The sequence below is a fragment of the Ahaetulla prasina genome, chromosome 13, assembly GCF_028640845.1.
Source record: "Ahaetulla prasina isolate Xishuangbanna chromosome 13, ASM2864084v1, whole genome shotgun sequence".
Taxonomy (NCBI): domain Eukaryota; kingdom Metazoa; phylum Chordata; class Lepidosauria; order Squamata; family Colubridae; genus Ahaetulla; species Ahaetulla prasina.
Genome location: NC_080551.1, coordinates 20,681,151 through 20,701,705, shown reverse-complemented (window position 1 = coordinate 20,701,705; position 20,555 = coordinate 20,681,151). Strand labels below are relative to the sequence as shown.

Genomic DNA, 20,555 nt, shown 5'->3' with positions numbered 1-20,555 from the left:
TAGATAATGTTGCCTAACTGAATTATTTTATTACCAGTTAAAATGACTGAAATCTAGATCAAATCTCCTATTGTAACTTTATGTTACATCATAGCTGCATGGTAAGCCACCAAATGCAAAAACTATCCTAGTTTTGTTTAGAATGTCTTGTCTTTCTGGTGGAAAGTAAGTGGACTTCCTTCCTGGCGGGAATGTGATCAGTGGTCTTACTCTTGTAGGTTCTAAACATTGACAGATTGGATGCTGGAGAACTGAATTTGGAAACATCTCAAAAAGCCAAGGAAGCCTTAAAGTGTGAATTGAGCCGGGCAGAGTTTGCTGATGCTCTGGGTCTCAAAGCCCAGTCCGTATTTGTGGACTCCATGTTCTCTCTCGCCGACAAAGATGGGAATGGATATCTCTCCTTTCGGGAATTCCTGGACATCTTGGTGGTCTTTATGAAAGGTGAAATTTGAAATTACTCAACTGCAAGGGTTGGGATGGAGCTAAGCACAATCAAGATCTCAACAGTTCGGCGCCAAACTATTTGCTTTAGAATACACTTTACTAAATCAAGTTGATTTGAAGCTGCATTTTTTTGTAACCAGTTAAGCTTAGTGCATGTTACAGAGGATTTCTATTTTATTTTGGAGTCCATGTTTAATTTTTCTTTATGATTCAATGTCTTGGGCGACCTGAGAAGATTGATTGGGTCAGATAACACAAGTCAAGCATGTTATGTGTAGGCAACCCTAACATTTGCTACCCAACCGAATTATGAATACCCAACTGAATATTATATCAGTTTATCCATCCATTGATGATGAAGAGGATGGAAGACAATAAAGGTCTTTCCCTTCAATTCCAGAAACAAATAGATGGGGTTGGTTAAAGGGGGCAGAAGCCTTTGCCCTCTTCCTGGAGAACATAACATAAGGATTGGAAGTAGGTGCCACTATTATAGCAGAGACCTGTAAGTAAGACAGAGTCTTACTCTTGACCCATAGGAGTTGTGGAGGTTGTGTTAGCCTATTATAGCAGAGACTGTAAATAAGACAGAGTCTTACTCTTGACCCATAGGAGTTGTGGAGGTTGTGTTAGCCTATTATAGCAGAGACCTGTAAGTAAGACAGAGTCTTACTCTTGACCCATAGGAGTTGTGGAGGTTGTGTTAGCCCTTCAGGCAACATGATGAACTTCAGAGTAGTGAGATTTTATGGTAGCTATCACCACACTCCATGAACGTTTGAGTTGCTACAATAACGTCTGTTCTATTTTATCCCCCACCTACGTCTTGAATACTCTACACACTGATCATCTCAAGACTAAGAGTTTCCTTCCTTTCTGATTGTCAGCGAAATCAAGAAACGGGCTTCCAGGATCATTCCAAACATTGGGGGCTGAGATGCTGATGAGGCATGTTCCATGTTCTTCTCTATCTCTCTCAACCAGGAACCCCTCAGGAGAAGTCCAAGCTGATGTTTACCATGTACGATATTGATGGAAACGGCTTCCTTTCAAAGGAGGAATTCTTTCGGATGCTGAGGTATCGATCTGCTGGTTTGCTGGCTTTTGTTATCATAATCACTGGTTCTTGGTGGAAGATGCTGGAATTTCCATTTGCTAGAATGCTATCTTGTACCTCTGGTCAGTTCCTCACCTGAAATTCAGTCGATATACATCTGAGGGAACGTCGACACCAACAGTAAAACACAACCTCACAATGCACAGCCCAGCATTTGAGAGGAGGTGAAGCTCTGTGGAAAATAATTCCCTAGATTTGCAGAGTAAGACCAGTCTTATTGCAGACCAAGCTCAGCCAATGCCTCCATCCAACCCACAGTTTTTGTAAGTTCATCGGAGTCATGAATGAACTGGATTGTGCTATCAACCAGGTGTCTTCAATTCAAGCAAAGACGTCGTTTGACACAGGGGTGTCAAACTCGATTTCATTGAGGATTGCATCCGGTTGTGTTTGACCTTGGGGGTGTGTGGCCGGGGGGGGGCATGGCCAGCTTGACCTCACTCGTGTGATCAAATGCCACTTTTGCTAGTAGTTTGTTTTGCTAACACCCTGCCAGTGAAAATGGAGCTCAGGATGGCCGCGCTCCATTTTTGCTGCAAAGGCAGTGGTGGATTTCTACCGGTTCGCTCCAGTTCGGGCGAACCGGCAGTGGCGGTAGCGGGAGGCTCCAGCCACTGCCTGGATGTCATCACAGATGCTCTACACATGTGCAGAAGGTTCTGTGCATGCGCAGAAGGGCCCCACACGTGCACACACTCACAGTTCCAAACCGGTAGTGAAGGTAAGTGGAACCCACTACTATGCAAAGGCACTGTGGGCCTGTCCTTCGCTGTTTCCAGGGCAACCCTGTGGGCCAGATCTAAGCACTCCATGGGCCGGATGCAGCCAATGGGCTTTGAGTTTGACACCATTGCCATAGACCAGAGGTCTGCAAACTTGCCTCTTTTAAGACTTGTGGACTTCAACTCCCAGAGTTCCTCAGCCAGCAAAGCTGGAAGTTGAAGTCCACAAGTCTTAAACGAGCCAAGTTTGCAGACCCCTGCCCTAGACTCTTCAGTTACCATCCGTAGTCTTATCTCAGGGTTTTCTTATATCCTCCTCTAGATCCTTCATTGAGATCTCTAACAACTGTCTCTCACGGGATCAGACCGAGCAGGTGATCGAATCCTTGTTCAAAGAAGCAGGATTCCAGGACAAGGTGGAGCTCACCTGGGAAGATTTTCACTATATGTTGAGGGATCACGACAATGCACTCCAGCGCACTCAGCTTTGCGTTAAAGGTCAGCAGGACTCCAAAATAGACAGCTCACACACAGCCTTCTGGCTGGGTAGGAGTAAGGAAGCCATATTTCTGGCAGCAAACAGCTCAAGATCAACCAGGAAGTAGAGATCCTCATTCTTATTATATTGTGCCTCCTTTTCTCATGCGTCATTAAGTGTGATGGAATGGAACGAGGAAGTCGATCTCAGGAGGGAGGGTTGTGTTCCAGATAAATAAGAGGCAACTCAGCCCAGAGATCATGTATGAAAGAAAGAGGGTGGAGGTGGCCCCTCCTTATTAGTTCCCAGAGTATATTATAGATGCAGGTGCAGAGTCTTCACTCTGGCAAGATTCTGTTTCTAAATCTGAAGCAGGGGTGAAATGCAGCAGGTTCTGACAGGTTCTGGAGAACCGCCAGCGGAAATTTTGAGTAGTTCGGAGAACCGGCAAATACCACCTCTGGCTGGCCCCAGAGTGGGGAGGGAATGGGGATTTTGCAATATCCTTCCCACAGGAGTGGGGAGGGAATGGGGATTTTGCAGTATCCTGCCCTTGCCATACCTACCAAGCCAAACCATGCCCTCCAAGCAACACCCACGGAACCAGTAGTAAAAAAAAAATTGAATTTCACCACTTGTTTGAACCCTTAAAAGAACTCAACTTGGAAGACTCTCCATGCATCATTCATGGTTTTGGACCTGGCACTCTGGCAAAGAAACCAACAGAATGCCCATAAAGTCAACTATTTTATTTTATTTATTTATTTTGTCAATCATATATCAGATAACAGGTAAAAGTATAAACATAATTTAGATACATGAAAAGAGTAAGTAAAAAAGGAATATTAGGACAGGGACGGTAGGCACGCGGGTGCACTTATGCAGGCCCCTTCTTCTAGTATCCTTCTTTTTCCTTCTCTATTATGTCCTTGGCGGTCACCGATTGAACTTTCTTTTCTATCTTCCTCCCAGGAGTTCCAGAGAAACTCAAACAAAATGAAATCAATCGCGTGTCCTTCATTAACAAGGATCGAGATAACAAGTAAGCCATCTCCCAGTTACTCACCTTCTCATGCAGCCTGCCTAAGTCTGCGTGGATTTCAGATGTGACCCAGGTTCCACTTTGCCCCCCAACCACAAATCACAGTTTCTTTGCAAAGATTTGTAGCGTGTTTACAATTCCCATACTCTGCCCAATCCTTGTGATCACCGAATAGCCAGTAGTGAAAAGGAAATAAATATTCATTCCGCGGCGAATCAATATGTATTAATGAATATAGAAAACAGGGAGGGTCAAATTAAACATTCCTTTTTGAAACTTTTATATTGTCCTGCTTGCACAAAATTGATAACAAGCTGAATTGCACCAACTGGAGGATGTAAAAATGGCATTAGAAGAAGCTTATTGCCTTATACACTGTAAGCCGCCCTGAGTCTTCGGAGAAGGGCGGGGTATAAATGTAAACAAAAAAAAACAAAAAAGTGTATAAAAAAATTAGGGATGCAGTGGCTCAGTGGCTAAGATGCTGAGTTTGTCGATCGAAAGGTCGGCAGTTCAGAGGTTCGAATCCCTAGCGCCGCGTAACGGGGTGAGCTCCCGTTCCTTGTCCCAGCTTTTGCCAACCTAGCAGTTCAAAAGCATGTAAAAAATGCAAGTAGAAAAATAGGGACCACCTTTGGTGGGAAGGGAACAGCGTTCCGTGCGCCTTTGGCGTTGAGTCATGCTGGCCACATGACCACGGAGATGTCTTCGGACAGTGCTGGCTCTTCGGCTTTGAAACGGAGATGAACACCGCCCCCTAGAGTCGGAAACGACTAGCACATATGTGCGAGGGGAACCTTTACCTTTACCTAAGTGTAAAAAGATTTAAATATTATACTAGTGCAGCTAGAAGTTTAAACATTAAGGGAACTCAGAATTTCCTACGCGATAATCTTTCCTAAAAGTTTTTTCAACTTTTTCAACAAATCCATCAAGTTCTTCTGCATTTTAATTGTGAAAAGCAACCAATTCTGAAAACCTCATGAAGAACCACTTGTGAAGTCTCATGATTACTACTACCAGATGCAGAAATAAGACCTCAGAAGGGAAGATTTAATACCCACATCTTTCCTTCTGTGCGTTTCTCTTCTTCCTAGAGAATAACTTTTAAACTTAGTGAAGTCTACCCACTATCGTTGGGTTCAGAAAAATAGGTGGTTCAGGCAGAGGATTTTGACATGCAAAGACAGGATTGAGAAATTTTGTATTTGTCCTGCCAGAGAAGAAAAGAAGTGTCTCAGATGCCAGAATAATCTGCCTGGACTTGGATATTCTACTTAGTGGATATGTGCCATAATCTTTAGATAGCTTGATGTAACTTGAAATGGCATCATTCAAAATAACGTATAGTAAATCAAGTTTTAATGGGAGACACACAGTCCCAAATGCAAGATGTACAATCAGAGTAAAATGAATTATTAGGACTTTAAAATAACCCAGGTAGAGTTTTTGTGGGGAAAAACATTCCTATGAAAAGAAGTTTTTTTCCCAACTGAAATGTAGACAGTAACGTCAAATTTGTGCTCCACCCTTGAGATTGGGGGCTGACTGGAAGCCAACTCCAGAGAAAACGTAATGCCCAAACTTTTGAAACGAAGGATCGGCTGGCATTTTTCATGATGATTTTAGAGTTAAAAGTATGATCAAGCCCTCAAGGTACCTTGCTCACTTCAAGCATCATAGACCGAGTGTCCTCTTTAAAAGCTGATGATCTGCTCCCTTGCAGTTTTCTCCTAACGCGAGAGAATCCGCTCATCCTGGGTTCAGACTGGCTACCTGGCGAAGGAATAGGACACGACTTACGGAAGAGGCAGGGGAAAAAGTAAGTCTGGGAAATGTGTCACTCATTCTAAACTTGGACGATGAACGGGTCCGTCTTCATCCTACCACCTGCTCTGAACGTTAAGAGGCATTGATGAGGGATCAGGTAAAAGGTGGAGGCCCCAGTGAACTAGTGGATCTTGTTGGGCACACAAAAGTAGAAATGAAATAATATCTGTGTAGTGTTTAGATGAGAATGGCACCATTTCTTATGCAGGAGCCATGCTGGATCAGATCCAAGCATTTACCCTAATGCACGATAGCTGTTTCTGGGAAACTCAAGGTAATCCCATTGTTTGGCAACTTCATCTCTCTTCCTGTAAAAGTATCTTGTCAATCCTAAAGCCAACCTGGCTGAGGCCATCTTTATGGCTTCAGGGTTGCCATATGGATGGGAGAAGGAAGGAAAATAGATAGCTGGGGGTTTCTAATCAAAACAAAATTGTTTTAGTTGCAAGGATGTTTCAACGGGTGGCTGGAAGGAGGAGGAGGAGGAGGTAACCAAGCAACCAGTCAGCACCTCTATTGGACAATGTGATGGATGATTTCTGGGAAAGTGGGAACTTTCGCTTTTAACTGGATGAAAACCGTGGGAACTCGCAGAGTCGGTTTTCACCAGTTGTGCTAACATGATGTATCCAATAAATTGTTCTTGGAGGAATCTCCCTGCCTCGGAGTTCTGCTTTCTACGGGTTCATTACTTGGAACGCTGACAGTATCTATATAAGTAGATGAGCAGTTATGTAGGAGGAATCCTATTCATTAGGAACTGTGGACCTGTAATTCATCGTATTTACGAAGATCTGTGGTCATCCACCTTTTCTTGTCATCTTGTCACCATCGCAAAATCAGACACTTCAGAAGGAAACTGAGCTAGAAGCTACAAGGGACTCAGGAGTCTGGAGAACTTCAAAATTTCTTTCTCTTGCCTAGTTAATCTCCATAATTCAACTCCAGTGTACACATTCAGAATTTAAACAACTGTCAGTTCCACAAAAGTATAAACACCCTTCAAAACTAGCTATCTCTGCAGCTTTACTCTTTATGTTTTATGGATTGATTGATCGTTAAATTTATACGCCGCCCAACTCACTATCAAGTGACTCTGGGTATCAATGAGGCCAACTACCAGCAAAGGTTGTCAGACCCAACCTTCATGATTACCGTTACACATTACATGTACAATGTACACATTACAAATAGCCCATTCTATTCTGGGTCGTTGAGTGGCTCAGGCTGTAAGATAGCCTGTTATTAAAACACAGCTGCCTGCAATTACTGCAGGTTCTAGTCCCACCAGGCCCAAGGTTGACTCAGCCTTCCATCCTTTATAAGGTAGGTAAAATGAGGACCCAGATTGTTGGGGGGGCAATAAGTTGACTTTGTAAATATACAAATAGAATGAGACTATTGCCTTACACACTGTAAGCCGCCCTGAGTCTTCGGAGAAGGGCGGGATATAAATGTAAACAAATAAATAAATAATAAATAATTCTGTTGTTGATTTGTTTATTACATGGTTAGCTTCCAGGCAACATAGCAAGAACGGGCTCTCAAAGAAATCCAAACATCATTGCTGTCTTTATAGCAGCAAAGTCCATGAGAACGATGCCACTGGCGTGAAAGCAGTGGAAATTCAGGCTTCCAGAGGCTCAAACACCTCTGGATATTCCCCCCCCCCAAACCAAATTAAGAGCCAGAGGTGTAGAACACTAGGGTAGAAGCAACTGGGTTGGCTTTTCCAGACCAAATCAAGTTGCTATGATGAAAGGAATTATCAATGTATAACAGAATAACTGAGTTGAAAGGGGACCTTGGAGTTCAGTCCCTTGCTGAAGTTCAGTCCCTTGCTGAAGCAGTCCCTTATAGTTCAGTCCCTTGCTGAAGCAGGAGACCTATAACATTCCAGATAAGTGGATGTCCTTAAAAGCCTCCAGGGATGGAGCGCCCAAAACTTCTGGAGGCAAGCCATTCCGCTGATTAATTATTCTCCCTGTTAGGAAATTTCCAGGTTGCTTCTCTCCTTGATTAGTTTCCATCCGTTGTTTCTTGACCTGCCTTCAGGTATTTTGGAGAATAGTTTGACTCCCTCTTTTTTGTGGCAGCCCCTGAGATATTGTAACATTGCTGTCATGTCACCCATAGTCCTTCTTTTCATTAAAAGAGACATATCCAATTCCTGCTATCGTTCTTCAAATACTAGGAAAACAATACCAAGTCGGTAAATCCTTAGGTTTTGCATGTGCTCAAAAATGCTCTTGTTCCTAGTAATTCAAGGCTAGACAATTTAACTGAAGTTTTAATATTAAGAGTGTGTTAAAAGATATTGTGAATTTAAAATATTAAGGATTAAAAATGGTGGAGACACTGAGATATACTCCCGTGATGGATTGAATATTGTTAATAATTGGTGTTATTTTTAATCCTATACATTTGGAATATTGATGTTATGGTGGAATAAGGAGTGATTTTTAAAATATTCAATGACAACATTTACTAAGGGATAATAAAGACAGTGTGCGAAGAAATGTTATTTACGCTTAAATGAATTAAGGGGAAAATATAAAAGGAATGTGAAATGAGACTAGTATTGTTTGAAGTTGGAAGATTAGAATTCTACATACGATTTGTATTATTATTGTTAACGTTGTATAAAAAAAACCTGACCTAATCTATGTACTGTCCACAAAAAATGTATGTTTATATAGGAATAAATAAGAATTTTTTAAAAAATGCTCTTGCTCGCTTGCAAAGGTATCTCTGGGGGATCTCTTGAGATCAGGAGGCTGGTTTCAGAGCTCTAACAAAAAACAAAGGAGATCTCCATTTGCCTGAAGCACTGAAATATTGCGGAATCTGTTTAGGGTATTGTAGAGCAGATTTCTTTTTTTTTAAATGGTCTTCAGATCAAAATTTGCCCCCGCCAGTCAAGATTTGCCTGAGCTATGATTTCCCATTTTTCCAGATTGGCCTTCCCAGAACCCCATCTCTACACGGAAGCACGGAGGGAACGGTACCAGAGGAACAAAGTCCACCAGAAGATCCAGCAGTTCAAGAGGTTCATTGAGAACTTCCGGCGCCACATTATCTGCGTGGTGATATTCTCGGCCATCACCGCTGGCGTCTTTGTAGAAAGGGCATATTGTGAGTTACCAGCCTACTTAGCACCACCGAACCGGCTGCTCAGCTCAAGAGCTGAGGCGGCTAACTTGATTCAGAACTCCGCATCCTCATGCCATGAGGAAGGAGAGGCGCCCGTCTCCGGGGCGGGCAACCAGTGGCAGCCACCACTAAGCATACCACGTACGTATCTCCTTGCAGCCCAGACTAATGCCCGGTGTAAAAGAAGACGCTCCTGCTGCAAGTAGAGCTGCATTAGTTGTTAACAAGGGAAGTTTGTTGTCAAACTTCCTGGTATGGCTTTTATAGTGGCTGCTTTAGTGACTCAGTTCTGTAGGAGATGGTTCATAACATGACTGGCAAGGCTGTGGTTGAACCATTGAAGACCTGAGTATCTTCCTTGCAATCTTACTGTAACCTAACCCCTCCCTCCCCCTCCCATTGGACACATAGGTAGAGATCTGGAGGGGAGCTCCAAATCTGTACATGTCACTATGTGTTCCCTAGTGCCTTGGACTCCTTTGGTGTTGCATTGCATCCCTCATCTCGTATGGGGCATGCAAGCATGTTTATCATCTGAGCATGTTGGAGGTGAGATGCATTTATGGAAAGGCAGATATATCTTGAGGCTGCAGACCTGTGGGTGGACTCCCTCCAAAGCTTTGCCGAAGGACCTCAGAGCTTGTCCCAAAGTGTCTTCTGGATGGTCATTTTTACTGGATAGACATGGTGAATATGGAGGCATCTCCTGAATGGTGCCTCCTCCATTCAATTTCCCAATCCTCCCATTGAAGCAGACGTAGCATTGAATCCAGTTGGGTTGTAACCTGCTCCCACTGAGTTTATTCTGAGTCTGCCTCCTTTTTGGGACATGGCTTGGTCTGCAGGACGCCACCGGAAGGACACAAACAGGTCTCAGGCCAGAAAAAAAAGGTAGAGTAACCCAGTTAATGAAGGGTTTTTGTCACAATATCAGCCTCTGGGACTCGCTCAATCCATTTGCTTTGCAGATTATGGCTTTGCATCTCCGCCTACCGGAATTGCTGACACCACCTTTGTGGGCATCCTGATCTCTCGGGGGGCTGGCGCCAGCATCTCCTTCATGTACTCCTTCATCTTACTCACCATGTGCCGGAACCTCATCACGTTCCTGCGAGAAACGTTCTTCAATCGCTACATCCCTTTCGATTCAGCCGTGGATTTCCACCGATGGATCGCGACAGGAGCTTTGATCTTCTCAGGTAGATCTAAACAGACGGAAACAGACTGAATCTTTTGACTAGCCAAACTAGAACGTTGCGATCTTTTGAAACTGTTTGTGGTACATGCAGGCAACTGGATCTGACTTGGAATAGAATAGAATAGAATAGAATAGAATAGAATAGAATAGAATAGAATAGAGTAGAGTAGAGTAGAGTAGAGTAGAGTAGAGTAGAGTAGAGTAGAATAGAATAGAATAGAATAGAATAGAATAGAATAGAATAGAATAGAATAGAATAGAATAGAGTTTTTTTTATTGGTCGAGTGTGATTGGACACACAAGGAATTTGTCTTGGTGCATAGGCTCTCAGTGTACATAAAAGAAAAGATACCTTCATCAAAAATCATAAGGTACAACACTTAATGATAGTCATAGGAATAGAATGGAATGGAATGGAATGGAATGGAATAGAATAGAATAGAATAGAATAGAATAGAATAGAATAGAATAGAATAGAATAGAATAGAATAGAATAGAATAGGATTTTATTATTGGCCAAGTGTGATTGGACACACAAGGAATTTGTCTTGGTGCATATGCTCTCCGTGTACATAAAAGAAAAGATACCTTCATCAAGGTACAACACTTATAACACTTAATGATAGTCATAGGGTACAAATGTAACACTTAATGAGACAACACTTAATGATAGTCATAGGCTACAATAGAATGATTAGTAATTGCTGGAATTAGAAACCCTAGACACTCTCCGAATTAGAAGTAGTCCTCAACTTACAACTACAGTGTGGAACTAGAATTTCCATTGCTGAGTTAAGTGAGTCACACCCAACTGTACATCATTTGTTGCCGGGGTTGTTAAGCAAATCACTGTTGTTCTTAAGTGAATCGCATGATCTGAGGATGCTGCAACCAGGGTCAATACATCCCTGTTGCCAAGCATCCAGATTTTGATCGCAAGACCATGGCGACGCGCCAATGGTCGTAAGTCAAGGACTCATCCCAAGTCTCTATTTTCAGTGTGGTTGTAACTTGGGACGGTCGCTGAACGAATCGTTGCAAGTCACGGGCTACCTGGAAAACACTGCTTAGTTTTCTATGGTCAACGTGATGGAGATGAAACGAATTCTCTCTAATTTCTCACTGCTGCCACTGCATGAATTTCGCCAATGCATGACCCAGCAAATGTGCAAGGAAAATAATTGGCAGCAGTCGTGGAAATCAACTCCAGAAAAATCTGGTGTTTTAATTGAGGGGATTTTCTAGCAATCCGGACCAAAAAGGCGCCGCCCAATACTTCCTCTTGCCAATCAAAGTTGATCTGTCTTTGAAAAACTCACATCAAGGAAATTACAAATATAACGCAAACACAAAGTTAGGCGTGGAATATTTATATTTTTGTACCTCTTGAACTTCGCCCATTTCAAAGATAGGTTTAACAGCTTGGGTTCCCACTACTAAGTCAGACTGCTATTTATTTGTCCATTGTTTGTCGTCATTGTGGTTTTTTTTTATAGCCATATTGCCCGTAGTTCCATGGCAGGAAATGTTTATATTGTAGCTATAAGAAATGCGAAATTACAATTAAATCTGGTGACATGGATACCTAACCTCACCGTTTTATGTTTCCTGCAGTTTTGCATACTCTGGGCCATGTTGTGAATGTCTACATCTTTTCCTTGACCCCTCTCAGCATTTTGTCGTGTCTTTTCTCACACGTATTTACGAATGATGGGTGAGTAGAGTGCGCCTCTTTATGACGTAAGAATGCAAAGAAACGAGTGAATTAATCTCCAGGTGGCTGGAGAAAGAATGGAAACTCTTATTTTAGAGGAAACTCTGTGTAGTTTGAAAGTAGCGTAGCAATTGTACAGGCAGTGGTGGGTTGGGTAAATTCCGCCAATTTATATTATTCAGAAACCCAGCGTCCAGCCAACTATGGCTTAACACAGGAGTCTCCAAACTTGAAAACTTTAAGACTTGTGGACTTCAACGCTCACAATTCCCCAGCTAGCGGAAGTTCATCACTCTTAAATTTAGCATGTTTGGAGACATATTAGCTTAGCACAATGCATGAACCAGGTTACATTGTGAGTTTTTCTACTGAGAATTGCCCCTGTTTTGTTTTTCTTTCCAGATCACAATTTCCTCCCAAATACTACTGGTGGTTTTTTGAGACGGTACCAGGTAAAGTTCAAATCTCAAAGGCTTTTGGAGATCAGATTGAAGTTAACAGTTTGGGGGGGGGGGTTGGGCAGATGACAATCTGGGAAATAATGCAAGCAGCCAGGTCCAAATTATTCATGTGGTCTGAAGCTAAAGGGGTAAAACTGGGGTTTTTGGTTTGTTTGTTTAGTGTATTAAGCCTACTTTAGCGTTCACATTAGCCTTTGAGTGCGTTCTCAGCTCGGTTCTGAAGAAGGCCTCTGGTGGCTCAGCAGACTAAGTCTGTCTGTTATTAACACAACTGCTTGCAATTACTGCAAGTTCAAGTCCCACCAGGCCCAAGGTTGACTCAGCCTTCCATCCTTTATAAGGTAGGTAAAATGAGGACCCAGATTGTTGGGGGCAATAAAGTTGACTTTGTATATAATATACAAATGGATGAAGACTATTACTTAACACAGTGTAAGCCGCCCTGAGTCTTCGGAGAAGGGCGGGATATAAAATTCAAATAAAAAAAGAAAGAAAAGAAGTGACCTTGGGTAGAACGGAAAATTGGAACTTTTTATTTTTTTTTTATTTTGTCACAACACTATACACAAGCATCAACATAAATCAACAAAATATCATATAAGCATATATATGAGCAAAAGTATGTAATAATTGTATTAATTTGATATAATGAAAGGAAACATTAGGACAGGAACGGTAGGCACTTTTGTGCTCTTATGCACGCCCCTTATAGTCCTTTTAGGAATGGGGTGAGGTCAATGGTAGACAGTTTTTGGTTAAAGCTTTTGGGAGTTTGAGAAGAGACCACAGAGTCAGGCAATGTGTTCCAAGCGTTAACAACTCTGTTACAAAAATCATATTTTCTGCAATCAAGATTGAAGCGGTTCACATTAAGTTAACTTCAAGCATTGGCATCTATTAAAAGCTGTGATTGAATCATAATGATGACATAAGCAGCAGGACATTGTGGCCCAAATGATGCAAACAAAGTATTTGTGTCGTTTGTGCTATGCTGTGTCATCACTTGACCTATATAGAGAGCTTCAGGTTGCCCGCCTCTGAAGCAGATGGAGATAATGTATTTATTTATTTATTTATTTATTTGATTTTTATACTGCCCTTCTCCCGAAGGACTCAGGGCGGTGTACAGGCAAGGTGAAGCGAGACAACATCATGTGTTCTCTTACTTCAGTTGACGTTCCCTTGTCTTCTCCTGGTCTTCTGCAGGCATGACCGGAGTCCTATTACTGGTCATCCTTGCGATCATGTATGTATTTGCCACTCATTATTTCCGACGTATCAGCTTTCGAGGATTCTGGATCACCCATCATCTCTATGTGGTTCTCTACATTCTGGTAAGTGACCATTAGAATAGAATAGAATAGAATTTTATTGGCCAAGTGTGATTGGACACACAAGGAATTTGTCTTGGTGCATATGCTCTCAGTGTGCATAAAAGAAAAGATACCTTCATCAAGGTACAACATTACAGCCTATGATAATTCAAAAATAAGAATCATCCACCGATGAAGGAAGATTAATACCATTCATATATACCAGGCACCTCCAAACTTAGTAACTTTAAGACTTGTGGACTTCAAGTCCCAGAATTCCTCAGCAGGCCATGCTGGGAGTTGAAGTCCACAAGTTGCCAAGTTTGGAGACCCTTGATAGATACTATCTTCATACTACATATAAAGAGGGATAAGAGTTTAATGGTAGGGTTTTCTATACAAAAAGAGCATCGTTTCCCGATAGAGTTGAAAAAGAATTAAAATTGAAGGTGTTTTACTATTATTGATTTACTATTATTGATATTGTTGATTGAGGGAGGGGTAACTTCAGGTAGGAGCTCAAGTTTGAGGCAAGTTTATGGGATCCTGAGGACTTCCAAACTATCTTTAGATGCTTTCACTCTTGGTGTGTCTTCACAATCAGAGAAGAATTTCCTCCTTTCCGTTCACATTATCATGGATTCAAATGATGTGTAATATCATGTTTCCAGGTGATCATTCACGGCAGCTACGCTCTGATCCAACAGCCCCGCTTTCATATTTACTTCATTATCCCAGCGCTCATCTATGTCGCAGACAAACTCGTCAGCCTTAGCAGGAAGAAAGTGGAAATCAGTGTCATTAAGGCTGAGCTGCTCCCTTCAGGTAACGTTGCTGTCCTGCACGCTCTTTCCTCCTCAACCCTACATCAAAGAGAGCATCTTCTACCTGAGCATCCTCCCAACATATGGACTTCAACCTCCAGAATTCTTATGAATGGCCTTGCAGCCTGGGAGATTATGAAAGTTGAAGGCAATGTATCTAAAGGATACCCATGGAAGAAAGTTGATTTCTAAAGAGACTCACTAGGTCTAGGACCTGGAGGCCACATATGGCCTGGAGAAGTATCTGGATGGTCCAACGTAGTCTTTACTGTTTGTAGCTTCTCAAAGATAATCCTCTAGTTTACGTCTGCCTTCTCTGAAACTTGCTTGTACCCAGTTCGTTGTAGATAGCATTGTTGACTTGACCTTTCATAACGAATCCTTAGGAATTCTTTTTTCTTGATTCAGGGGTCACCAACCTGCAGTTCCAGAGACCCCAGGATTTTGACTACAGGTCTGGACAATGGGTACGGATTGCATGTTTGTCCCTGGGGACCAACGAGTACCATCCTTTCACTCTGACATCTGCTCCCCATGAAGACCTGCTAACTCTGCACATCCGAGCAGCTGGACCTTGGACAACTCGCCTGCGGGAACTCTACTCGCAAGAAAGCATCGCGGAAATTGGCAAATATCCCAAGGTAAAACCGGATTTTGTCTTGCCTTGCTTTTCTCCTGGTCTAGATGTTAGTAGAGGACACACGGCCAACAAATATGGCTGATCAACATCAACCAACTTTTCTGGTTCCAACACTGATTGCTTTTCTTCCAATCGCCCCTGTAAATAGTTTGTAAAAATCCAATCCAATAATAGAATAATAATAGAATCCAATCCTTGCTGTACTCAATGAAAACCATCTGAATGCCATTGTCCAAGCCAACAAACTTCATTCTTTACCCCTGTTTCTTTGTAGCTCTATCTTGATGGCCCATTTGGAGAGGGACACCAGGAATGGAACAAATTTGAAGTGTCAGTCCTGGTTGGTGGTGGCATTGGAGTGACCCCCTTTGCCTCCATCCTTAAGGACCTTGTCTTCAAGTCTTCAGTTGGCTCCAGAATCCTGTGCAAGAAGGTGAGACTCGATGAACAGAGGTGTGGTTGGGCTGCTGTACACAACTCAACCTGTGATGGTGTCATTGTTTGTGTTAACATCAGGCGGTAGGACTTCTTTAACGATGAACTGCGCTCCTTAAAGCAGTTAATGGAGTTGTAGACTTTTCATTTCACATTTCCTGACATTTACAGATGGGGAAAGACAGGCTCATACATCTGAATTAAAATTTACCTATGTGGTATTTCCACTTTTCAACAATTCTTCAATTTTTTTTGGAAAAAAAAATACAAAAAAGCAAGCACTGAAGTGCTGTTTCTCAATCTTAGCAACTTTAAGATGCGTGGACTTCAAGCCCTAGAATTCCCCACTTAGCATGCCAAAGTTGGAAAACATTTGCGTTAGAGGAAAGATCACACCATAAAATAAGGTTTAATGTTAAAATAACCTGCAGAACTTATATTAGAGACAATTGTTTACAAACATAGACACTTTGGGCAAAAGGATAGAGGGATATATTAGAAATGTTGTGCGTGGAAATGAGTACACAGTTTCATGGGATTTTTTAAAAACATAGAATTCAAATTTTGAAACAAAACACAGGAAGATTATAGATTGAAAACTATTGAAAAATTATAGACACTATAAGGAGCTTTCGGCCTTTTTCTTGTTCTTCTCAGATCTACTTCATTTGGGTAACCCGGACACAAAGGCAGTTTGAGTGGGTGGCTGACATTATCCGAGAAGTGGAGGAGAACGATCATTGTGACTTGGTCTCTGTCCACATCTACATCACCCAGCTGGCTGAGAAGTTCGATCTGCGCACCACCATGCTAGTAAGTTCCCCTCCTCCCATATACTTAGGGCTCTATATCAAGGCACCTTCAAGAAATAAAATTCAAGAAGTCAAGTTCTCATCTATTAACCTGAAGTGTTAGTAGCAAAAAGTAAGGTAAAAGTAAAGGTTCCCCTTGCACATATGTGTTAGTCGTTCTCTACTCTAGGGGGCAGTGCTCATCTCTGTTTCAAAGCCAAAGAGCCAGCACTGTCTGAAGACATCTCCATGGTCATGTGGCCAGCATGACTAAGTGCCAAAGGTACACAGAACGCTGTTACCTTCCCACCAGAGGTGGTCCCTATTTTTCTACTTGCATTTTTTACGTGCTTTCGAACTGCTAGGATGGCAGAAGCTGGGACAATTAACGGGAACTCACTCCATTACGCAGCGCTAGGGATTCGAACTGCTGAACTGCCGACCTTCTGATCGACAAGATCAGAGTCTTAGCCACTGAGCCACTGCGTCCTTTTAGCAAAAAGTACAGAGACTGAGTTTTGTCCAAGAGCGTCTGCCAGTTCTTCAATGGGTCCAAAGGGATTGGGTATGCGCCATTAAAAATGGTGCAATTAAGAAATGAAGGTGGGATAAGGTTGGGCAGATCAGGACGCGTCCAACCCATCTTGATCTTAACTATGACTATTGTGTGCCTTTAAACAAGTCATTCCCGGTCATCTTGGGTCTCCTCATTTTCAGTCTGGGACCGGTGTTTCTGATAGTACCCATGAGTCTAGTTCCACACTGAGAATCAATAACTTCATGGTGACCAGATTAGTGGTTGATCCCTCAATGGAACAGAGGTTCCTTGTCCTCCAGATCCCCAACGGCTCTGTTCTAATGGTTGGTTGATCTCTTTCCAGTACATCTGTGAACGTCACTTCCAGAAGGTCCTCAACCGGAGCTTGTTCACAGGCCTGCGTTCCATCACCCATTTTGGGCGACCACCATTTGTGCCCTTTTTCTGCTCCTTGCAAGAGGTTCATCCTGAGGTCAGTGACCACCTGTGCAGGTTGGGGATGGAGGTGAAGACTGAACTTCTGTGGGTTCTATGTGACGATCTGTTGCAGGCAGGAAGATGTGTGCATGGATCAGAGGGACTCTCAGCTATGTAGATGAACTTCTTAAGGAGCCTGCAAAGGTTCCTTGACCCAGCTCAAATTATTTGAAAGACGTTGCAGAGAGGGGGAAGGCCATGGGAATCTTCACATCTCTTTAGAGCTGAAAACAGAGGAGAAATGTGATGGGAACTTTGGATAACTGTTGCCTTCTCCCAAGGCTGCTCCTCCATCTTATTCCTCTAGATCAGTGGTCTCCAACTTTGGCAACTTTAAGACTTGTGGACTTCAACTCTGGGAGTTAGTCCACAATTTTTACAGTTGCCAAGGTTGGAGACCTCTGATCTTGATCACTGTTTTTCAAACTTAGCAACTTTAATATGAGTGGACTTCATCTCCCAGAATTCTCCAGCCATCACATTGGCTGAGGAATTCTGGGACTTGAACTTCAACACAATGGCTGAGGAATTCTGGGAGCTGAAATCCACTTATATTAAAGTTGTGCCAACTTTTGGTCTGGATGTTGAAGCAGGGGGAAAATTTAATTATTTCCCTCATTTATTTTATTTTACATCTCTGGGATTCTGAGTGCTTTTTTGCTTTTTTGTTTCCAGGTACGGAAAATTGGTGTTTTTAGCTGTGGCCCGCCTGGCATGACCAAGAACGTAGAGAAAGCATGTCAGAAAATCAACAAACGCGACCAAACTCACTTTATACATCACTATGAGAATTTTTAATCATTCTCTTTCGAAGCCTCGGTTGTGCTTTGCGAGTATATAATTAGAGGTCACCGTTGGCTGTGTGCCTTTCTTTCTCTCAATGGGGAAGGAGGGAGAAACAGCCTTATTTTCAACCAAGTCTTGGACAAAACCTTTTAGACGTTCAGAAAGCCACGCTTTTGGTCCTGTCGAGGACTTCAATTGAGGTCTCACAGTTGACAATGATAATTGAGAACCCATGCTTGGTCCAGTCCCCTGCAGGTCTCAAGTCTGCATCTCCTGGAAGAATTGCTGAACAACTACAAAACAGAGTGATATGATATCATTGACACTACGGCAGTCCTTTCGTTACAAGTGCAGACTGGTTCAGAATTTACCAGGTGACTAAACATGCCAGATTACAGCTTTGTAACACTCCCTCCCTGTCAATTATTTATTCAACAATCCTTAATTCACTCCAACAATTATAGTCCCTAACTTGGACAGCGATGAGTTATTCTTCCCTTAACCCAATTTAACCTCACTGTTTATCAGGGTAAGCTTAAACGGTGCCTTGTACCTTGAGTTCCAGTTACATGTGTGAACCCGTTGGATTTATGTTAGAGGTAGCTCTGATTTTACAGGTAACATTGGCCACAGAGAAGTAGCCAGGATAGATAGATAACGACAAACATAGAGTGGAAAATCCTATATAGAAGCTGGGTCAAATAAAGGATATCCACCATGCTGGTTGGAGAATTCTAGGAGTTGCAGTCCACACATCTTAAAATCTATGGAGATTCTTAGTCATCCAAGTTCATGATTGTCCCAAAGGTGCTTTTTCAAGAGGCAACTGGATTTTCTTTGTTTTGCTTTGAAGACATTTTGCTTCTCATCCAAGAAGCTTCTTTAGTTCTTCTGAACAAGAACCTTCTTGGATGAGAAGTGGGACATCTTCAAGGAAAAACAAAGAAAGTGATTGAGGTTGAGAAACACTACTCCAGAGCAGGGGTCTCCATCCTTGGTCCCTTTAAGACTTGTGGACTTCAACTCCCAGAGTCCCTCAGCCAGCAACGTTGAAGTCCACAAGTCTTAAAGGGACCAAGGTTGGAGACCCCTGCTCCAGAGAATTGGTTTTTCAACTCTACAGATTCCCACTCACAGACTAACCAAGTTTAACCCTGCTTAGATCAAAAGATACGGTAGATCTATTTTTTTTTTCTCTTCTACCTTTCCAAACAGTTCTTTTTGTGAAAGGAGGGAAAAAATGGGGAGGTTGCATGTGTTGTTGTATCTCCACACTATAAAATGCTGAGGATGCAGTGGGGCAGACACCTACTCAGAAAATGTAGTTACTAATATAGATTAGAACTTGACTGCTGTTATCGCCGAAGGTGGTAGAAATTAAAACATTAGAGAATTCTTTATGGAGCAAACTCTTCATGGAGCAAACTCTTCTTGATGGGGTCTTTTAAAGCTTGGTTGATTCCTTTAAGATTTGTTTTGTTCACTTTGGTTTAGCTGCTGGATTATTACTGTATTAATTAGTGTATTAATTATATGTATGTATGCAGTGCTTATATTAAAGATTTGTTTCAACTGAAACGTATATTCCCTTGAATCAATTTTTTGTTAATTTAACAATGGATTCCAGGAGTCTCCATTTATTTTGTACAATCTAGTAGCCATTTTTTTTCATCTGTTGGGAAGAGAATAGAATAACAAGAGTTGGAAGGGACCTTGGAGGTCTTCTAGTCCAGGGGTCACCAACCTTTCGGACCTCAGGGGACCACTAAATTCAAAGTTTTAAATCCCGCGGACCACTAGTATGATCTGCCTAATGATCAGCTGGGTGGGCGTGGCAAGGTAGTCATGTGACTGGGTGGGTGTGGCCAACTCGATGTCACTCACGTCAAGGGGTGCCTTGCCAGCCTCTACTTGCTACGCCTCGCCTCCCCACCCGGGCTCCTTAGGGCCCCAACAGGAAGCAGTTGCTGGAGCTAAGCAGCCACCATGGGAAAGAGTTTGCAAAACAGCTGGCTCAGTTCAAATTGGATCTGACCGAGAAGGAGGCTCAACAGAAGCACCTCACTGAGGACTAGGAGCATAGGCTTTCCAAGCAGAGGGAAGACCTGCGGGAGTGCAAGGTCAGGTTTCCGCACTTGGAGGCCCAGCGGACACATCCAGTTCCAGGCCATGATGCAGTCCCACTGGAACAAGGCCCTCTGACTCTTCACCACCAGCGGCTCTTCCCTCCAGCTTTTGCCCAAAACCTTGCACCAAGAGGCTGAAGCAGACCCCAAGTCAGAATTTCTGTCCCTCTCCAACCCACACAAAATGACCCCTAAGGGGGAGACTCTCTGTAGCACCACAAATGTTCATTGCACATATCCGGCCCAGGGGCCGTAGTTGAGGACCCCTGATTTAGTGCAATATAAAAAATGCAAATAATTTTTCTGCAGACCACCAAACTTTTCTTGCGGACAACCAATTGGTGACCGCTGTTCTAGTCCAACCCACTGCTCAGGCAGGAAACCTTACACCATTTCAGATTGAGGTTGAATGAGGTAATCTCCAGCGTTTGAATGTCTCCCACACTACTGGTGTTCCAAAGAG

General features: G+C 42.6%; 1 protein-coding gene across 1 annotated transcript in view; it reads left to right on the top strand.

Annotated features, from left to right (window-relative positions):
- DUOX2 (dual oxidase 2) overlaps positions 1 to 19,487 on the top strand; it is a 55,117-nt gene extending 35,630 nt beyond the window's left edge. The window contains exons 19-34 of the mRNA XM_058156592.1: positions 219 to 444; positions 1,432 to 1,525; positions 2,609 to 2,784; positions 3,737 to 3,806; positions 5,533 to 5,628; positions 8,593 to 8,771; positions 9,758 to 9,988; positions 11,602 to 11,701; positions 12,104 to 12,153; positions 13,369 to 13,496; positions 14,147 to 14,300; positions 14,708 to 14,940; positions 15,214 to 15,372; positions 16,032 to 16,187; positions 17,047 to 17,175; positions 17,856 to 19,487. Of these exons, the coding sequence (XP_058012575.1) occupies positions 219 to 444; positions 1,432 to 1,525; positions 2,609 to 2,784; positions 3,737 to 3,806; positions 5,533 to 5,628; positions 8,593 to 8,771; positions 9,758 to 9,988; positions 11,602 to 11,701; positions 12,104 to 12,153; positions 13,369 to 13,496; positions 14,147 to 14,300; positions 14,708 to 14,940; positions 15,214 to 15,372; positions 16,032 to 16,187; positions 17,047 to 17,175; positions 17,856 to 17,978 (2,304 nt within the window). The 3' untranslated portion in view covers positions 17,979 to 19,487. The remainder of the gene's footprint in view (positions 1 to 218; positions 445 to 1,431; positions 1,526 to 2,608; positions 2,785 to 3,736; positions 3,807 to 5,532; positions 5,629 to 8,592; positions 8,772 to 9,757; positions 9,989 to 11,601; positions 11,702 to 12,103; positions 12,154 to 13,368; positions 13,497 to 14,146; positions 14,301 to 14,707; positions 14,941 to 15,213; positions 15,373 to 16,031; positions 16,188 to 17,046; positions 17,176 to 17,855) is intronic.
- The last annotated feature ends 1,068 nt before the right edge of the window (positions 19,488 to 20,555 follow it).